General features: G+C 28.3%; 2 protein-coding genes across 2 annotated transcripts; both read left to right on the top strand.

Annotated features, from left to right (window-relative positions):
- The first annotated feature begins 6,771 nt into the window (after nucleotides 1-6,771).
- On the top strand, nucleotides 6,772-15,917 carry Ir8a (Ionotropic receptor 8a). Its single transcript, XM_035887166.2, has 16 exons — nucleotides 6,772-6,904; nucleotides 7,620-7,772; nucleotides 7,973-8,176; nucleotides 9,004-9,170; nucleotides 9,409-9,597; nucleotides 10,138-10,317; nucleotides 10,521-10,718; nucleotides 11,145-11,366; nucleotides 11,858-11,957; nucleotides 12,342-12,519; nucleotides 12,819-13,002; nucleotides 13,581-13,702; nucleotides 14,031-14,178; nucleotides 14,253-14,422; nucleotides 14,685-14,806; nucleotides 15,518-15,917. The coding sequence occupies exons 1-16, from the start codon at nucleotides 6,808-6,810 to the stop codon at nucleotides 15,805-15,807; spliced, it is 2,724 nt and encodes a 907-aa protein (XP_035743059.1). The 5' UTR covers nucleotides 6,772-6,807; the 3' UTR covers nucleotides 15,808-15,917.
- A 2,384-nt stretch (nucleotides 15,918-18,301) lies between these two features.
- Nucleotides 18,302-21,743, top strand: LOC118445047 (uncharacterized). Its single transcript, XM_085654857.1, has 4 exons — nucleotides 18,302-18,390; nucleotides 18,560-18,798; nucleotides 19,055-19,571; nucleotides 20,003-21,743. The coding sequence occupies exons 1-4, from the start codon at nucleotides 18,376-18,378 to the stop codon at nucleotides 21,575-21,577; spliced, it is 2,346 nt and encodes a 781-aa protein (XP_085510983.1). The 5' UTR covers nucleotides 18,302-18,375; the 3' UTR covers nucleotides 21,578-21,743.
- Nucleotides 21,744-22,500: the final 757 nt, after the last annotated feature.

The raw sequence follows: 22,500 nt of genomic DNA on the forward strand, positions 1-22,500 counted from the left end.
ACACATATTACACATGTATATAAATATAGGTATATAGGAACGGTGCCATTTTTCCCGCGACTTTTCGTGCGTGAAATTGTATACTTTATCTCACACGCTCTCCGCTATTTTCATTTCTCAAGGAACGATCCTGTTCGCATATTTTTCTTTTTTTTTTGTCTTTTTTTCTCTATCTCTCCCCTTCCCCTTCTGTACCCCCCCCCCCTTATTGCTCTTTCTCTTTCTTTTTCTCCTTCTCCCTCCTCCCTCTTTTTCTTCTTCTTCATCTTTTTTCTCTTTTTTTTTTTCATATGCGTGCACGCGGGCACGCGCATGTGTGTGCGCGTATATTCGTGCGTGTGTGCGTGCGTGCTCGCATGTACGTGCTGTGTGTGTGTGTATGTGTGTATGTATGTTTTTTTTTTCGTTCAACCACCTCACATTGAGTGCACGGACTCTCTCTGTAACGGTAGTTGAATAGTTTAATGAGACTCCCGCGCATAAGTACGCTGTACAACGATTTGCATGGGGCCTTAATAGGATTTCCAATGGAATTTTCTCTTTTTTTCTTTTTTTTTTTTTTAATTTTTTTCTTTATTTCTTCTCCTTCTTTTTCTCTTTTCAATGTTAAAACGTCGCGATACATACACACGCTCTCTCTCTCTCTCTCTCTCTCTCTCTCTTTCTCTCCCTCTCTCTCTCTTACTCATTCACGTACATGCACGCAAACACACACACACACACAAATACACGTGTATATTTGATTTTAAATTGACGTGACATACATATATATATATATACACATACATACACGTATATACATATATATGTACATGTGTATACATTGGATTAAATATTTGAATTTTTTTCCATGTACGTGGGTGTTCGGGGAAGAAGACAGCAAAAAAAAAGAATAAAAAGAAAAAAAAAGAAAAAAATATTGGTCATACATCGCTCCGTTGCGATTTACATTTATCTTTAGCTTTGCACTACAATCTTTTTTTTTTCTATTTCTTTTTCTTTCTCTTTTTCTTTTTTCTTGATGGCGCCATATTGACAGATGATCTTTCGCTAATGAGAGATAAATACATAGAAAGATAGATAGAGAGAGAGAGAGAGAGAGAGAGAGAGAAATTTCTCAATGTTTTCCTTCTCCTTCTTTCATTCCGGTCCCCTTTGGCCCAGCCGTCACCAAAAAAAAAAAAAAAAAAAAAAAAAGAAAAAAAGAAAAAAGAAAAGAAAAAATAATGAAAAGAAAAAAGAAATTAAAGCAAAACAGAAAAAAAAAAAAGAAAAGAAATGAAGAAAGTAGAGCAGTATTTTAAGCTTAAAATCGGGGTGCGCCAGCAGATAGAGCGTCTGTTGCGTTGAAAACAAATTATGCAAGAGAAATATACAAAGTAGATACATACCTACATATACTTACGTGCATTGCAAATACATGTATAGTTGCATACGCATGCGCAAATACACACACACACACATATAACATATAACATATACACATTATACATATATTACATATCATATATATATATGCATTCATACATATATATATGCATACATGCATACATCGTACATGTACCCATACAAACGTACGACGTGCAAAGGGGCGCGCACACGCCTCGCGCGCACGCTATGCCGCATCACGTTTTTGGCGTAAGACGGCGGTTGATAAAGGGAAAAAAAAAGAGAAAGAAGAAGAAAAAAAAAAGAAAAGGAATGAGAGAAAGGATGAGAGAGAGAGAGAGAGAGAGAGAGAGAGAGAGAGAGAGAAAGAAAGAAAGAAAAGGAAGGAAGAAAATGAAAACAACAAAAATAAAATAAGGATAAAGAAAGAATCGGCAGACAAAACCCATGTCAGTCAGAAAATGACTCGAACGCGCAATGTCTGGTTTCTTTTCCTTTTTTTTTTCTTTTCTTTCTTTCTTTCTTTCTTTCTTTCTTTCTTTTGCGGCGCGTAACTTTTAGAAAAGACTTCTTTTTTTTTTTTTTTCTTCTTGGGCGAGGTGTTAGGTGCGAGGATTGGATGGGATGAGATAGGATGCGATGAGGATTGGATAGTGGTGGTGGAGGAGGAGGAGGAGGAGGAGGAGGTTACGATTATGGTAGAAACAAAATAACAGAAGTTATTGGCAAACAGGATCGTTTGATCCTTTCCCGAATGAATTACGAAACGATTTCCTTGGACTATCTTATTTCTTTTTGTTTTTGTTTTTTCTTCATTCTCAATCCCTTTCCTTCAGCATCACCCTCAACACCCTCCAACCCCCCAACCCCCTTCCCGGCGTCCCAGGATCCCGCCACATCTTGGTCTTTTTGCTTCCGTCTATTTTATTTCCCGCTTATGTTCTACGTTTCGCGCGCTCGTAAGATTTATAACGACGTCGAAGAAACGATCTCTTTCATTGCTTCATTATATTCTTCGTTCTTTTCTCCATTTTGTCTTTTTTTTTTCCTCTTTTTCTTTCTTGTCTTTTTCTTTCTTTTCTTTTCTTTTTTTTTTCTTTTTTTGACTGTTGGTTTAATGATTATGGGACAGGGCTATTGAAAAAAAAAAAAAAAAAAAAAGCAATGACGTTTGAGATTGCGTCTCACTACTCGTGAGATAGAGAGAGAAAGAGAGAGAGAAAGAGAGAGAGAGAGAGAGAGAAATAAATATATGTAAATAACTTATTACATATATTCTTTGTAACGGAGAATAACGAAAAACTTTTTAGTGATTATATTTTATTTTCTCTTTTTATTTATTTTTTTTTCCTTTCTTACGTTGTTTTCTCTTTCGTTTTGTTTCGTATTTCTTTTTGTTTCTTTTCTTTTGTTTTTGTTTCTTTTTTTCTTCATTCCAACCTATAAAAACAAAAGGAAAAAGAAGAAGAAGAGAAAAAATGAATGAAGCGAATTATTAAAATCAATTTCCTTCGAAGATAGATTTTAATCGAATTTCTTTTTCCTATCGTATGTACAATATCTATATGTATTTAAATATACATATATATATATATATATATGTACATACGTATGTATCGTACTGTCGCCATTTTGCATTTGTAAGATGTATACCAATGGTGACATCTGCAGGGACATTATGATAAACACTTAATACCGGGATAAGACCGATGAACGTAAGAGAATGTATCGACGGAAATACAGAGTACATATAATTAATAATAATTTATCATAAATTTAATAGGAAATATTTCGACAATAATTGTTTTTTCATGGTATTAGATATTTCTCAAGATTGAGATAATTTAATCGAGATCTGGTTGTCGATTTCTTTTTTTCTTTTTTCTTCCTTTTTTTTCCTTTTTTTTTTTTATAATCTACGAAGAAGAAAAAAAAAGAAACAAAATAAAGAAGGAAATGGGAAAGTAAAAAGAAAAGGAGAACAAAAGGAAAAAGAGAAGAAAAAAGTGCGGTGGGGTGGGGGGTTGGGGGAATGGGGGAAAAAAGAAAGAAAAAGGAACAAAAAAAAATATATATACCGTAGAGAGACGGTACGAATTTGTAAGCAATCATCGAAGCATTTCGTTTCACCTGCCGCACGGGGTTGCATCAGGGCCGTATTTAGACTTTTGTTAGGCCCAACGCGCAATGTCGTTAATATCGTTTGTTCGAAATTTTCAAGAAATTTTTTTTTTTTTTTTTTTTCTTTGTTCAATCTTTTTCTCCAACTTTGATTTTAACGAATATACCAAGCTATTTTGTATATATATATATATATATATATATATATATATACATATATATATGTATATATCTGTTGCTTGCTGTGAGAAATAAGGTTTTAAAATATTAATCCTCCCACCCACCCTCCCAATCATAAAGAGCGAAGTTTCTTTTAATTTGCGCCTTATCGTAAATACGATCCTGGAAATGAAACATCTGCATCATAATTTCAATCTGTTTGTAATAATATCATAGAATCGCGTGTTGTAGAAATCTTGCATCGGTGATCGAATATTTTCTCAAGCATGGAAATTAATCAAGCTTATCCCATGATCATCATGGACGATGATCTTATTCGTGATCATAAACGAAGGAATTATAAAAGATCCACGAGATAAGATTACTTTTTTTTTATTTTTTTATTATTCCTTCCTTTTTTATTTCTTTTTTTTTTTTTTTTTTTTTTTTTTTTTTGTAATGAATCAACTTTCGCACACTATTACACTAGACAATAATAAGGTTCGATATTGATCTAAGAAAAAGGATTTAATATATTTCCTAAATAAATATAATAATGAATGTAATAATAAAAATGATTTAAGTTAAGGATCATATACGTAAAATAAAATGTGAATAGGCAAAGAGATAATTTTCCTGTTTATATAGATTCAATAAAATCATGATCTATCTATAAAACGATTTGACATTGTTTCAAGTTGCGTATATATAATAATCGCTGAGAATTTCGATATAATCGTTGAAAGTTTCTCGGTGACTTTGAAAAATCGATTACATCGTTGTTTTCTTTCTTTCTTTTTCTCTTTTTTTTTTCATTTTTTTTTTCCAGACATTTTCACGCCCACACGATTATTTTATCAGATTTCGAATACTATAATAAAAGAAAGGGGGGAAGAAAAAGGAAAAAAAAAGAAAAAAAAAAAGAAAACTTGTAAACCTGTACGAACCTAACTATTATAACAGAGTGATTTCGAATAAGTTATAAATTGACTTTTTAAAACTAAATCCATTAACTTTTGACCTCAATTTATATATTGCCCACATTTATCCTGTATACATAAAAAAAGAAAAAAAAGAGGAAAACAAACATAAAAATAATAATAACAATAACAATAATAATAATAATACTAATAATAATAATAATAATAATAATAATAATAATAATAATAATAATAATAATAATAATAATATGATAGCAACACATGAAGTAATAATCGGTAATGAACAAGTTAAGATTAAGAAATTAAATAAAAAAAATAATTAAGGTTTACAAAACATTTCGATGTAATATATGTATATATAAATATTATGATTATTGTTTGACGATTGTTATGTTATTCTTATCTCCCTCTATTATCTTTTTTAATGATTATACAATATCGATTAGAAAATTAGGGTTTTCATCGAGACGATTTGTGCTTACGAGTTTTTCCTTTTTACCTCGTGCAATATGTATTGGCATACTGAATAGGTTCGCGTGTATTAGAAAGGGTAGCAAGGGAAGGGTTGAGGTTGAACGGGAAAGTTGAGGTTGGGGTTGTTAAAGAAGGAGATAGGTGGTTGGTGGTAAAGTAGGAGGAGGACGACATGGGGCTAGGACGGTAATCAATAATGTTTGAATCGATCGTTCCTACAAATGCGACGAGTTATTCACAATGTCACAACATAATTAATTATTCAAACTGTTCGAATTCTTTCTTAAAAATTTTTTCGTATATAAACGTCGTTAACTATATATATATATATGTATATATTTATTTATTCATGTATAGGTATAAGACTTCTTATTCTTATCATTTTTATAGATCACAAATTTCTATACCCGCCATATTGTTAGATATTGAATAAAGAATAAAGACAAAAGTTAATAAAAACGAAAGAATTAAATAAGTAAATTGTTATAATTATTTTCTAACGAATAATATTTTTATATTTTTCTCATTTTATATTGTTCGTGTCCTTTATCGATTTACAAATCTATATAATGTCATTTTGTAAGAAATTTAAGAAAGGATAAATCTCTCTCTCTCTCTGTCTCTCTCTCTCTTTCTCTTTCTCTCTTTTTCTTTCATGCGAAGAGATATCAAAAGGTGTTAAAAGGGGAGACATTAGAAAATTAAAAAAAAGAAGAAGAAAGAAAGAGGGGAAAAAAAAGATTCGAAAATGTATATTAATGTATTTCGTGAAAATAAATAATAATAGATTATATAAACGAATGCAATTATTTTTAATTATTATATATATATATATATTTTTAAATTGGTCATGAAAATTCTGAAAAACAAAATAACAAAAAAAGAAAACAAAGAAGAAGAAAAAGAAAATTTTTCACAAAATTTCCCCTCAAGAAAAATTAAAAAATAATATATATATATATATATATATATATATATATGTATGTATGTATGTATAATATATCTATATAAAAAAAGGATCGATCATTGGACATTCAGGTTGGTAATTCACGCAGAGACATAAATCGATATCGTAGGTTATGCCAGGAAAAAAGGTTTCGTTAGAAAGTATAGAGATGAGAGAGTCAGTAGTCACATATGTCAGGATGTATCGGGTGGTGCGTCAAATTTTAAATTGATTTATGAAGTGTTTTTGTATTTTTTTTTTTTTTCTTTTTCTTTTCGTTTCTTTTTTGATATATATAAGAAAACCGAATCCGCGTTTCTATCTCTCTCTCTCTCTCTCTCTCTCATTTGTTTGTTTGTCAAAATTTCGTTTTACGTTTATTGTGCACAAGGATTAAGAAGAAGTAAAAAAGAAAACAAAGAAGAAGAAAAAGGAAGAGGAATATGGGAAAGAAAAGAAAATAAATAAAAAAAAAAAAAAAAAAAAAAAAAAAAAAAAAAAAAAAAAAAAAAGCAAGAATAGAAAAATTGTGAAAAGTAGAGGAAATAATTGATGATAAGAGAGAGATAACGTATTTAATGTTTTAGAAGGTGACATAAACGCTTTGTAAAACACTTCGGCGCAGGCGTAGCCATTTTGAATGTTCCTTTACGAATGAGAATCATCCCCTCTCTCTCTCTCTCTCTTTCTCTCTTTCTCTCTCTTTTTCTCTCTCTCTTTCTCTCTCTGTCTCGGTTTATAGTGTTCATTCGACATTAGAAGCATAGAAACTTCGGTATGCCGCTGATCGAGATTAGAAGGACGATCGTCTACGTTCTAATATTTGGATTGTTATTTTTATTACCGATCAAATGTCAAACTCCAATGAGTCTGTGTAAGTAATACACACACACACACATATATATATATATACGCACACATACATATATATATATATATACATGTACATGCGCGCGCGCTTATATATACGTGAGTCGTTTGAAAAATTCGCGGTTTTTTTCTTTTCATATACATATGTAGATATATTTGTTTATATTTAAATTATTTACACACACACACACACACCTGTATATATATAAATATATATATATTTACAATAAGTGTTTAGAAAGATTTTTAGGTATGACAATTTGAAAGAGAAACAAAAAAGAAAAAAAGAAATGAAAGAAACGAAGGAAGAGAACAAAATCGATACGATTTATTAATTGATATATATATATATATAGACACACACACACACTAACACACATACACATACACGTACACGTATATATGTATATTCACAATTATTACTTAGAGAAATTAAGGAATGACGATTTAAAAGAAACATAACAAAGAAAAAAGAAATGAATGAAACGAAGGAAGAGAACAAAATCGACACGATTTATGAACAAAATCGACACGATTTATGAACAAAAACCGATACGATTTATTAATTTAATAATCGTTAAGATTTATTATACATAAAATACAAACCCATACTCACTCATACACACACGAACATATATATATATATATATATATATATATATTTTTTTTTTTTTTTCTTTTTTTTCTTCGTCATTTTTTAATACCGTTCGAATTTGCAGTAATCGTGATAGAAAACGAGGATAGCTCGATTTTGAGTGTATTGAATGATGCAGCCTCGAGTGCGGAGAAGGATTTTGGTAATGATATAATAACAGTGCACTTGTCCAAGGTCGAAGTAGATCGGGAAAATTTAGATGAGACCTTTCAAAAAGGTATTTCATTTTGCAATAAGTTTGAAATTGTCGATTTAAAGAAATTTTTGGGAAGATCTTTTACATATCTTTCTTTTCTCTTGTCTCTAATCTCTTTCTCTCTCTCTCTCTCTCTCTCTTTCTCTCTCTCTCTCTCTGTCTCCTTTTTTCTTTTTCAACACTTTTATTTTATTTTTCTACTTTATTTTGATCTCTTCAAGTTTGCGCTGTATTATACAAAGGCGTCAGTCTTATATTGGATATGACTTGGTCCGGTTGGGATTTATTACGAATAGTGGCAGAGGATAAAGGTATTGTTTACAAACGTGGCGATTGTAGTATCAATCCTTACGTTCAAGCGGTCGACGATTTGTTATTAATGAAAAATGCTACGGACGTTGGTCTCATTTTCGAGGATGAAAGAGGTAATATTCATTGTTATATTCATTTCAAGATCATTCTTTACCTTTTTCTTCTCTCTCTCTCTCTCTCTCTCTCTTTCTCTGTTTTTCTCTTTTTTGATCGAACAACGTAATTTTTTATCATATCATTTGTCTTAATTTTCAGTTGATTTTTCAAGACGAAAGAGGTACAATTGAATGTTTCATTTATTTATTTCAAGGTCACATACTCTTTCGATCGAAGAACTCACACACGCACATACGCACACATACATAATATATATATACATATATATATATATATATACATAATATATATATATATATATATGTATGTATGTATGTATATGTTTTTTTATGTTATCATATTTTTTAATTTCATTATTCGAGACAAAAAAGATGAAATGTTTTATTTATTTCAAAGTTATTCTCTCTCTCTCTTCGATTGAACATAACACGTATATATTTTTTTTATCGTATCTTTGGATTTGATTTTTCACAACGAAAGAGGTAAAATAAAATGTTCGATCATTACAAGGTCATTTTATTTCTCTCTCTCTCTCTCTCTCTCTCTCTCTCTCTGTCTCTGTCTTTCTCTCTCTCTCTGTCTCTCTTCGATCGTACAACATATATAGATTTTTTAATTCATGAAACTTTTTAAACTTTCTCCTTCTTCGATCGAACAGAAAAAATAAATTTTTCCTTTTCTATTTTTTTCCTTTCTCTTTCTTTTTCTTTTTTGTTTTTTTCTTTTTTTTTGAATGTCATACTTTCGCAAGAATTAAACGTTATAAATGTAATTTGCTTTCTTTCTTCTTTTCATTCTCTCTCTTTCTCTCTTTTTTTTCTAGAACTTAATCAAAGTTTGTATTATCTCATTGGTATCTCGATAATCAGATTGGTCGTTATCGACGAGTTTACTGATAGAACGGTTTCGAAAATTCGAAGTATGAGACCATCACCCTCCTATTATGCTATTTATTCGAGTACATACAAGATGGAGGAATATGTTAAAACGGCAAGTAGTATAGTTTTCTCGATTAATTCGCTGAACAACTCTGTTGATTCTCGAAACATTATTAATTAGTAATCCTGGTTTTTTTTTTTTTTTTTTTTTTTTTTTTTTTTTTTTTACGTCATAACATTAAATTCCTTTTGGAATTTAATTTTAATTATAATCGATCGAACGTACAAACTGAATTGATGTCTAAGTATATATATATATTTTTTTTTTTTTTTCTTTTTTTTTTTCATAGGCCATCGAAGGTGGTTTAGTTAAAAGGGACGACATATGGAATTTGATTTTCACCGATAATCGTTACAAAGACTTCAAATACATTAGCGTCGATTCGTTTAACGTATCCTGCACGGTTTTAACCATGAATCCTGACGTTTGTTGTCATTTGTTAAATGAATCCAGTTGCAATTGTCCGGCCGATTTTCAGGTATTAATTTCTCAATTTATATATCTTATATAGATAAATCAAAATAATTTTCCCGACAATCGTACACGATCATGAACGTTTAGTTTACGTTTGAGATGTTAAGACAAAAAAGAAAAAAAAAGAAAGAAAAAGAAATTTTACGTTGCGTAAAAGAATTTATTTCCTTCTTTTTTTTTCTTTTTTCCAAAAAAAAAAAAAAAAAAAGAAAAAAGAAAACAAAAAAAAGAAAAGACATATACGAAATTCGTGTTAGCAGTCATTTGAGATATTATAAAAAAAAAAAAGAATTAAAAAAAAATCCTCGAAATGAAAGATATTACAGACATATGATTTAAAATCAATTATAATAATTATTTTAACTTACTTAATTGATTTCAATTATTGTTTGTTGAACTTGGTGAAATTTTTCTCTCTCTCTCTCTCTCTCTCTCTCTCTCTCTCATTTCTTTTTCTTCTATCTCTCATTTATCATTGTAATAATATTTCTGACATATATATATATATATATTTTTTGTTGTTGTTGTTGTATATTTTTGTCAGATATCTCCAATCTGTTTCAAACGTTTGATCGGTTTGATAGTAAGCATAATGAACGATATACAAAAGTCTGGAATAAGCGTGGAACCAAAATCGGGTCAATGTCCGTCTGATTTATCTGGGACTCCAGCACCCTCGACTTCGAATGAAACCGCTGAGGCATTCAATAAATTTCTAATATCGGTAAGCTTACCTATCATGATATCGATTGATTATTACGAACGTTAGAGAATCTATATGTACATGTATGGTACGATGGATTATTAAACGTTATTATATCGACAATATACTTTGTTTTCGATCTTATAAATCTTTTTTTTTTATGTTCGATATTTCTTCCCTTTTTTCTTCTTTTTTTCTTTTTTTTTTTTTTTCCCTAACACTAGAAATTGACCAACAACGATACTTTCGATTATTGGTCAGAAAAGGCCACTATAATGTACAAAGCTGAAATATCATTGCAAACACTCGAACGTGGATCTTTAAAACCACTTGGAACTTGGACCAGACGGAACAAGATCGTTGAAGCTTCAGGCTCTAAGATACATCCCGCAAAGAGATTCTTTCGAATTGGAACCGCTAAAGTAAGAGATATTGATACTTTTTTTTTATCAAAGTCCATGATAAAATAGCGAATGGATTCAAAACTTCTTAGATCTTCTTCGAGACTTTTTTTTGTTGAAGAGTTTTTTCTCCTAATTTTGTCGCCCTTTTTTTTTCTTTTTCTTTTTTTTTTTTTTTTAAGATTGAATCGTAAATTCGCTTAATTCTATACACGTGTTAGATTTTACGGTCTGTCAAAAAAAAAAAAAAAAAGAAAAAGAAAAAAAAAGCAAAAAAAATGGAATGGAAGTTCTACAAGCCTGATGGATTTTTTTTTTCGATTGATTCACCCTGTATTATGTGACGAAAAAAAAAAAAAAAGAAAAGAAAACAAATAGAAATAAAACTAAAATTTTTAAACCATGAAATTTTTTTGCTAAATTATCGATCTTTGATCGTTCTTTAAGTCGACACCATGGTCGATGCCAAAAATAGATCCAGAGACTGGTCAGATAATGAAAGATGCCGATGGTAACGAGATTTGGGAAGGATATTGTATTGATTTTATCGAGAAATTATCCGAAGAAATGCAATTCGATTATGAATTGGTCATTCCCATGGATCATACTTTTGGTGAAAAATTAGCTAACGGTCAATGGAGTGGTTTGGTTGGTGATCTGGCGAAAGGGGTAAGTGATATTTTAATAAAAGATTAATTTGTCTCGAAATTTTTTTTTTTTTTTTTTTTTTTTCCGGAGTAAGTTTATCCAATCAAATATTAATGATATTTGTTCGAGATAAGGTATCATTTGCCCCGTGTAATACGTCAACCAATTATACTCGATAGTATCGAATTAATAATTTCTTTCTTTTTTTTTTTTTTTCTTTTTTGCTCGACGAGAAAATTAAATCAAATCTTTGCCCTCCTTACGATACGTCAATCATTTATACTCGATGGGATCGAATTAAAGATTTCTTCTTTTTTTTTTTCTTTTGTTCGACGAAAAAATTAAATCAAATCTTTGCCCCTTACAATACGTCAACCATTTATACTCGATAACGTTAAATTAAATAATTGATCCCCCTGTAGAATGTCAACTGTTTATACTCGAATGTTTAGAGAAAGAGAGAGAGAAAGAGAGAAAGATATGATATATCATAATTTTTTTTTTTCATATAGGAAACAGATATTGCAGTTGCCGCATTGACGATGACTTCGGAAAGAGAAGAAGTGATTGATTTTGTTGCACCATATTTCGAACAATCTGGTATTTTAATAGGTATACGTCATAATATCAATTTACTTCTCTTATCGTTTTAATGCGATATTATGTCGCAAATAATTTCGTAATTGCATTTAATTTCGATTGATTCGATCTTTTGAATTTTCTTTTTTTTTTTTTCTTTTTTTTTTTTTTTTGTGTTTAATTATAAAAGTCAAAGCAACACGATGGAGTTCTTACTTGTCTATAATCATAATGAATTTCCTTAATTTGCGTTATTCGATAAGAACGTCAAACGATAGAAAATATTTTTTTTGGATCATCGAATGAAAAATAATCTATTTCAGAAGTCATGTCGATTGATATAATCTTTAATTTACCTTTTCTTCTTCTTTCTTTTTTCCTTTCTTTTTTCATCTTTCTTTTTTTTTTTTTTTGCAGTCATGAGAAAACCTGTTCGCAAGGCGTCGCTATTTAAATTTATGACGGTATTAAAGCCCGAGGTTTGGCTTAGTATTGTCGGCGCTTTGACTTTAACCGGGATGATGATTTGGATATTGGATAAATATTCACCATATAGCGCTAGAAATAATAAGAGACTTTATCCTTATCCCTGCAGGTAATAAATAATATCATCTTTAAATATTTCCTTTTTATAAATAATATAAACGATTAATTAACATTTCTATTTTTTTCTCTTTTTTTTTTTTTTTTTTTTTAAATATTAATTACTCAATAAACGAATAAATAATTGACGAAAGGAGATATACAATTGATGACGTACAATAAATATGCTTTAGTCAATTATTACTTTGTTATAAATTAAATAGATTATGCGTTGTAATATCTTTTTTTTTTTTGGAATATCAATATGAATGGTTTACGTTGAATTTTTTTTTTATTTTTCTTATCTTATAGAGAATTTACGTTAAAGGAAAGTTTTTGGTTCGCTCTTACATCATTTACACCACAGGGAGGTGGGGAAGCTCCAAAAGCATTATCAAGTAGAACACTTGTGGCTGCTTATTGGTTGTTCGTTGTGCTGATGTTAGCAACATTTACTGCTAATTTGGCCGCTTTTCTTACAGTCGAACGAATGCAAGTATGTATGTCAATTACTTTGCAATAAAAAAAAAACATATCAATAATAATAATAATAATAATAATAATAATAATAATAATAATAATAATTTATAATAATAACTATTCTAAAATAAATATTCTATATAATATTATCTTATTATTGTAATAATAATATAATAAATATTATTATTATTATTATTATTATTATTATTATTATTATTATTATTATTATTATTATTATTATTACTTTAAAATATTAAGGAATAATTTAGATATATAATAATCATTAAAATAATTATAATAATTTCTATTTTATTTATATTAAAATTTATATATATTATTATTTCCATTATCATTATTATTATTATTATTATTATTATTATTATTATTATTATTATTATTTTTATTATTATTATTATTATTATTATTATTATTATTATTATTATTATTATTATTATTATTATTATTATTTTTATTATTATTATTATTATTATTATTATTATTATTATTATTATTATTATTATTATTATTATGTCAAGAAGAAGGAGAGAAAAAATGTATGTGATTTATTTGTAATTACTCACACGCGTTAAACAGTCACCGGTCCAATCTCTCGAACAACTGGCACGTCAATCGCGAATAAATTACACGGTACGTGCTAATTCAGGAGCCCATCAATACTTCATAAACATGAAGAATGCCGAGGACAAGCTTTATACGTGAGTAGAAAGCTAAACAATTCTTTTTTTTTTATTTTATTTTTTTTTTATATTTTTTCTTTTTTTCCTTTTTTTCTTCTCCTCTTCTACATACACACCCACACACACACACACACCCACACATACATACATACATACATACATACATACATACATACATACATACCTATATACATATATACTTACGTGCATTCATACACCAACACATACACATGTATGTATATTTATATCATGTACACACACACATATATATATATATATTTTTTTTTTTTTTTTATATATGTATATATATATATATTTTTTTTTTTCTTTTTTTTTTTTTTAATAGTGCTTGGAAAGAAATCACATTGAACAGTACAAGCGATCAAATAGAATATCGTGTTTGGGATTATCCTATAAAGGAACAATATGGACATATACTTCAAGCTATCACTCAAGTTGGCCCAGTTCAGACCAACGACGAAGGTTTCAGAAAGGTGAAATATAATTAATAAAGAAATGTATTAAAAGAGAAAAATAAGAAATTAATAATATCAATACTTGTATATAGGTGATAGAAAGTGAAAATGCGGAATTTGCTTTTATACATGATTCCTCGCAAATAAAATACGAAGTTACGAGAAATTGTAATTTGACTGAAGTAGGTGAGGTATTCGCTGAACAACCATATGCGATTGCTGTTCAACAGGGTAGCCATTTGCAAGAGGAGATAAGTAGAAGGTTTATATCGTTTGTTGAATTTTTTTTCTTTTTTTTTATTTCTTTTTTTCTTTTTTTTTTTTTTTACCTACAATAACACTCCAAATTCTTTTCTTTTTTTTTCCGAGAATAAATTTCTACGATACATGTGAACGTAATATGTCTGCAATAAGAAAAGAATTCTATATTTTCACATGTATTTTTTTTTTTATATAATAAATTTTTTTTGTATATCATATTTTTTTTTTTTTTACTAATAGCATTAATCTTGACGAATTTACAGGATACTCGATTTACAAAAGGACAGATATTTCGAAACCTTGGCGTCTAAATATTGGAATCAATCTTTGAAAGCGCAATGTCCAAATTCCGACGATAGCGAGGGCATAACGTTGGAAAGTTTAGGTATATTTTATTATTAATATTATCGAAAGAGATGAGAAATTAATTGAGAATTATAATAATTTTTCTATATATGAATGCTAATCGAAAATTACTTGGATGTACAATTTTTAAAAAATGGAATTAATCAATTGATTTAAGTTATTTTTACAAAAAAAAAAATAAAAAAAAAGCTAAAAATCAAACTAACTCTTAAGAAATGAAAATTAATCGAAAAATTCTTCAATAATATCAATTTTCTCGAAATGAAACGTTCGTATCGAACTTTCCTGAAAAACAATGAAAAAAAGAAGATAAATAAATAAATAAATAAATAAATAAAAGAATTAAAAAATTTTTGTTCGTTTAAAGAAATAAAACTAATCGAAAATTATCTAGTCGTGTTAATTCTTTCTTTTTTCTTTTTTTTTTCTTTTTTTTTTTTTGGGTTGGAAATAAAAATCAATTTTAACCAATCGAAAATAATATAATCAGCAAGATATTGAAGAAATTATTATCATCGAATGGAAACTATAATTAAATATAATTAAATACCAATGAATATAATTAATAGAAATAATTCTCAATTTAACGAAAGAAATTCTTAAGAAATATAAAACAACGTAAAGATTAAACGAAACTTTTTCCTTAAAATATTTTTTTTCCCCCCTTTTTGTTTTTTTGTTTTTTTTTCCATCCCCTTCCTTTTTCTTTCCCTTTAAATCTTTCTTTCAGGCGGAGTATTTATAGCAACATTATTCGGTCTCGCTTTGGCAATGATCACATTGGCCGGTGAAGTTTTGTATTATCGTAAAAGAAATGCATCTCAAGGGAAGGACAAGAAGAAGGATTCGAAGATAATGAAAAAAATGGAAAATGATGAAAAATTGATGATAAAAAAATTAGCCTCGAAATTGCAAATGAAGCCAGCACCGACGGATGGATTTTTCAGTAGGCAACAACTCAGTCAACCACGTATTTCACATATCTCGGTATATCCACGAAATTTTCCCTTCAAAGAGTGATAATTAATATAAATTAATTAATTGATAATTAATCATTGACGATGATCATTATAATATATTATGTGTATATAGAGCAAAGTAATTTTCAATAGTAAATCAGTCAAGAATTAATCGATAAATAAATAAATAAATAAATAAATAAATAAATAAATAAATAAATAAATGAATAAATGTTTAACAACGTAATACAAGTCGTATTTATCGTATTGTTCTCTCTATTTATTTATTTATTTATTAATTTATTTAAAGGACAAAAGGAAACAATTGATTCTTTCTCTTTTTCTTTTTTTTTTTTCATTTTTTTTCGATCTGTCAAAATTTAATTATCTTCAATTTGATTTAATATCAATTTTATTAATTTAATATTAAATAATTCAATATTAATTCAACGATATCATTAACAATTTAATATAACAAATATAGATAATCTTTACGTGAACGAACAAATATAAATAAAATATAAATATAAATAAATATAAATAAATATATAAGTTTTTAATAATTAATATTAAATATAATATTGATATTAATATTAAATATAAAAATATATTAATATTAAATATAAAATTATATTAATATTAAATATAAAATTATATTAATATTAAATATAATAAATATAATAAATCTTTGTTTTCATATTTTTTTTTAATATAGAATTTAACTATATATTATCGACTATTTAATACAACTATATTGTACGACCATAATTGTATATCTATATATATATATATAATTTATTTTTTATTTAACATTAATTTAACGTTGAACTAACAATCGTTACGTAAGGAATCGTTAGAAAAAGAAAGAGATGATTAGATATAGTTCTCCGATTAATTCGAATTATCATACCTATGATAGTAAGGGGTAGGGTGAAGGGTGGAGGGGATAAAACAATCGTGCTACATGAATCAAGTTTTTTTTTTTATCTTTTCCTTTTTCCTTTTCTTTTTCTGTTTCTGTTTCTGTCCTTTTTTCTTTTTTCTTTTCTCTCTCTCTCTCTCTCTTTACATTTCAAACGATCGTTATATACCAAGCGCACCAGCAAAAAAATACAATGGACGCGTGCAGGTCGTTGATCTCGATTCTAACTTTCACCTGTCCCATTATTATTTTGCTTTTCTCGCGGAAACGATGTAGAAATAATGCTAATATACATCTGATTAGTTTTAATCGAACATCTGTCTCTCTCTCTCTCTCTCTCTCTCTTTTTCTCTCTCTCTCTTTTTCTCTCTATTTCTAGTTCACATTTGTATTTCTATTTTATTTGCATGTTAATGGATGTTAGAGACATTGACAGAAAAAGAGAGAGAAAGGGAGAGAGAGAGAGAGAGAGAAAGAGAGAGAGAGAGAAAGAGAGAGAGAGAGAGAGAGAGAGAGAGAGAGATAGTCGTGAAATATTGCAAAAAAATGACGAATAGAAAATAGAAGAATTACTAAGTTAAAATTACAAATTATTGTGTGTGTGCGTTTATAAGTTTATAAGTACTTAGAAGTAGAATAGACGATATAATAATTAATAAAATACATTTTCATATAGATATAAATATGTGAGCATATTTTTTTTTCTTTCCGCCCATTTTCATATATATATATATATTCATTGATTTTTGGATTAATACTTTATATATAATTAATATTAATAAATAAATATATCATTATCGTAATCCTATGTATATATATATATATATATATATATTATTTTTTTTTATTTATTTTATATATATTATATTATATATAAAATAGTATATATATATATAATATAAATATAAATAATATACAAATTGTTTGCAATGTGTCTATTATATATTTTCAATTTATTATGATGTTAAAAATTAAAAATTAAGGAATTAAAAAAGAACAAAGAAATAAAATATAAGAAAAAAAAAATAAATAAAATAAAAGGGCAAAAAATAAATGACAAACAAGGAAAATATTTTTTGTTAAGTTTAAAGATAATTCTATATATTTATATGCGCTATATATTTTTATTAAAGCGAATCGAACGGTTTAGGTAATCGATCGATCGATCGCAATGTATCAATTCAAGCGTTTCATCTCTCTCTCTCTCTCTCTCTCTCTCTCTCTCTCTCTCTCTCTCTCCATCTTTTTTCTTCTACTATATATATAATATCAAGATTTAAAGTTTTCTGGAGAATGTTTAGAAGGTTTCACCGTAATAATAGAGAAATACGAAATAAAGAATGAAGTAGTGGGGGTCCCATCTAATATAGATTTCCATAGTCAATATAAAGCCATTCCGTTCGTAAGATTCGTATCATTTATTATAGAAAGTAATGTAAAGGCTCGTTCAAAATCATTCATGATCAAGTGAAAATCAATTTTTTTTTTTTTTTCACAAGTAATAAATATAAAGAGAAATAAGAAGAATATAAAAATTCAAATGTTACGCTTACATCGATGATACAAAGTCGATAAATTCTGATAAAAGAGAAAACAAAAAAAAAAAAAAAAAAAAGAAAAGAAAAAAAGAAAGAAAAAAAGAAAAAAAGAAAAAAAATATATAAAGAAAAAAAAACCAAGAAAAAGAAAAGCAAAGAAGAAGGAAAGATGATCGATTTGAGGGTAAGTCGATATTTTTTAATTCGATTATTTATTCATTACGATCTTACTTTTTCTTTTCCCTCCCCCCTCCCTCTCTCTCTCTCTATTTTTCTTATTTTATTTTTTATATAGTTATAGATATATATATATACTTTTTTCTTCTTTTTTTCTTCTTCCTTATTTCTTGCAGATTTATTTTCTAATGGCATTGTCGGTGAGTTGCGCGATTTCATTTAATCAAAGATACGAATATTCGATGGATACCAATTTGAATTACGAATTGGATAATAATCCGTGGTACGACGTGAACATCGATCCGATGAATTCGGAATCATCGGATTCGATTTATGTGAAGAAAATACCGAGGGAGGATAAAAATGTTAAAAAAATATTATCACCACCGTTTAAAACGGAAAAGGATAATACGAGGTATAAGGTTTATAATTATATTAAATATAGGATAGGACGGAAATATTTTCTATGAAATAAAAATTCATATTTAACACGAGCTAATAATGACAATAATAATAATAATAATAATAATAATAATAATAATAATAATAATAATAATAATAATAATAATAATAATAATAAAATAAATAATAATAATAAAGATCGTATATGTTACGATCGAATGTATGGATCGAATAAAAAATAATATTTATTTTTATTCTATTTACAACAGTGGAAAGAAAGAGAATACGTCCGAACGTTCGAATATTCGAAATCGTAGATCGAACACGTTGGAGATCATAGATCCAGGATTTTCTACTTTGGAGAATCATGATGGATCCAAAATGGCGGCGGCGGCGACTACGTCGACCACAGCAACAGTTGCCGCATCCGAGCAACATGTTAACGATCGAATTGATCCATTTGAAAAAAATAAAAATCCTTATAGATTCGGCGAGGAAATATTTACGGCCGACGAAACAAATATCGAAATGTCTAAAAAATATAAAAAGGAAAATGAAAATTGCGAAAAAATAATACGAGATTCAATGATTTGTATGGTTTGCAAGGATATTAAAAGTAAAGCTAAGTACGAACAATGTTCTTACGTATCGAAACCAAATGAAAAGTCTTACGCTTATACGAAGTCGAAGTCCTTTGGAAAGAATCGCAATGAGAATGACAAAAACAATAACAATGATGACAACGATGATAATAATGGTGGCGGACGTTTGGCTGAAAATACGAAGGTAAAAATATATTATATGGAACAATTACTTCACATTTTTTTTTTCTTTTTTTTTTTTTTTTTCTATCGATTATTAGATAAATATTTACATTGCTACGTTCGAATGATTTTTCAAGAGCGTTTACTACTTTTTTTGATTTTTTTCTTTTTCTTTTTGTTCTTTTCCTTTACTTTTTTTTCTTCGATAAAATTAATATCTCTTACGAATGTAAGTGTTAACTCTAAGATAGTCACCCAGATAGTACATTTAATTTTATAATTAAATTAAAAAAATATATTTAATTTTGAAATTTAAAATGATAAAATTCGAACTTTTTGTCATCTTTTAAAGTAGGTAATCTTTCTCTCTCTCTCTCTCTCTCTCTCTCTATATATATATATATATATATATATATATATATATATATATATATATCTCTTTCTGTTCTCAAGATCATTCCGGTAGAAGAAAAACATTACGAGCCATCGTATAGAAGTGAAAGGTACGAAGGATCACAGGTGAAAGCATTGAACGATGACGAAACTGGAATCGAAAGATATCAAAAGAAGAAGAGGAAGAAGGATGAAGAAGAAAAAAAAGAAGAAGTAGAAGAAGAAGAAGAAAAAACGTCATCGTCGAGCGATTGTAAAAAAATCGAGAAAGATGGTAAAACTTGTACGATATGTAAGGATCCAAAAAATGGTGATAATTATGAGAAATGTTCTTACGCGTATCAACCGATGGATAAGATATATAAATTCAGTAGATCTAAGTCATTCGGTTATCCTGAAAATTTGTCGGGGAATATTAAAAAGGACGTTGGTACGATTGAAGATTATCCGAAAGAATCAAGATACACGGATTATTCGAAGGATTATACGTTGCCGTACGATCAAATTAAAAAAACTAATTACGATGAAAAATCAATACCATCTGTTAAGATCGATAATGAATCATCGTACGATTCTTATATACCGGATCATTACAAGAGCCCGTCCGAGTATAAATCCGAATCGGAAAAGAATTCTGAAAAGATAGATCGTACGAATTGCAAAGTTATCGAGAAAGATTCGATGACGTGTAAAGTATGTAAGGATCCTAAAAATGGTGATAACTTTGAACAATGTTCATACAGTTATAAACCAAAGGACAAGGTTTATGCTTATACAAAGGGTGAATCGTTTGGTAGCCCAACGAAATCCGATAACGATGATGACGAAAGGAAAGAATCGACGAATATTTATGACGTACAAGAGAAAGTAAAGGAGACAAAGGTTGATATGCCTTATGATCAAATTTACGATAAATTTTATCAAAATGTATATGATAAAAAGGATGATAAAAAATATGACGACATAAAAAATACACCATTGGATTCCTCGGAAAATACGAAAAGTTCGATATACGTGCCAACTTCGGATCTGTCGGATAAAACGTCGTCCGACGTAAAAGGAGAGAAATTAATTAATAACAAGGACGATCGTTATTTCGAGGATAGTAAAAGGAAAAAGGAAGAGATTGAAAAATTCATGAAAGACTTTCAAAAGGAGGATCGTTCGAATTGCAAAAAAGTAATTAAAGACAATATGACCTGTTACAGGTGCAAGGACGACAAAGATATTCATAAGGAGGAATGTATATTTGTCGGTGATGAAGACGTTAAAAAAAATAATAAAGATCGATTGACATATAGGGAGGTTAAACAATTCAAATTTGATCCCGATATAAAATCCTCGGGTTCGTCCTTGAGCAAACGCAATTCTAATGACAAAATAATCGTCGATACTGATATATTAGAGCCAATAGCTTCGGCGAGCGAAGATTCTTATGCGAGGACAATGACTTCTGATGACGCTGAGAAAACAACGGAGGAAGAAACATTACACGAGGTTGAACCTTACGAATACGTTGCCGAGACTCGACCAATTTATGACAAAAACCTTGGATTAACATTACCAGCGTTTATGTTAACTAAATCGGAACACGAGCAAGAATTCGACGATGTTGTTGCGTCAAGTAGAATTTGATCTGATTGATCGATCGATCGATCGATCTAACGAAAAAAAAAAAAAAACAAAAAAAAAAGAAGAAAAAATTAATATCCTCATCGATTTTTCTCAAATTTAATAAAATTGAATATTGTTATTTAGTTCGTAAAAATAATATTATCCGTCTGTAGGAACTAACTTCGTTTATAATAAATCTATTGTTACTTAACTGTTTGCTTTCTCTCTAGTATCTCTCTCTCTCTCTCTCTCTCTCTCTCTCTCTCTCTTAATCTCTTTTTCTTTCTTTCTAGTTACAATGAAAGATCCATTTATTTCTGTTGCATCAGAAGCAGTTTCGCATGATTGATTATAATGTTCGTTCGTGCGAATCCCGATTGTATCAATCGAATATCGATATATTTTATCGACTCACGTTTAATGCTTCCTTCGAAGTAATAATTCTCGAACGACTTTTACCTATGACGAAATATCTTTCTTTAATGGAATTTTTTGGAAAAGTTTCTTTGCTCCATTTTTTTTCTTTTTTTTAATCCGTTGAGTCAATGGATTAAAAAAAACAAAAAAAACAAAAGAAAAAAGAACAAAAAAGTAGAAAAACGTTTAAAGAATATAATGTGGATGTATGTATGTATTTAATGAATGTATACAACGAATATAATGTATATGAAAAAAGTGCAAAAAGAAAAATATATTTTTGTGACATATATGGATATGAGGCGCCTAAATATAGGCAACCTCGTGTAAGACGGGCTTTCTAGTTCACCATTCGACCACTAGATGGCGATTGCTAGACGCCATTATTTCATATATATATATATATATATATATATATATATATATATATGTATGTAAAAATAAAATATTCTATTATATCTTTAAAATATAAATATCATATTTTTAATACAGAATCTTACATATTAAATATCATGTATTACATAATA

The sequence above is a fragment of the Vespa mandarinia genome, chromosome 2 (genome assembly GCF_050613455.1).
Source record: "Vespa mandarinia isolate Hongniang chromosome 2, ASM5061345v1, whole genome shotgun sequence".
In the NCBI taxonomy this organism is placed as follows: Eukaryota; Metazoa; Arthropoda; class Insecta; order Hymenoptera; family Vespidae; genus Vespa; species Vespa mandarinia.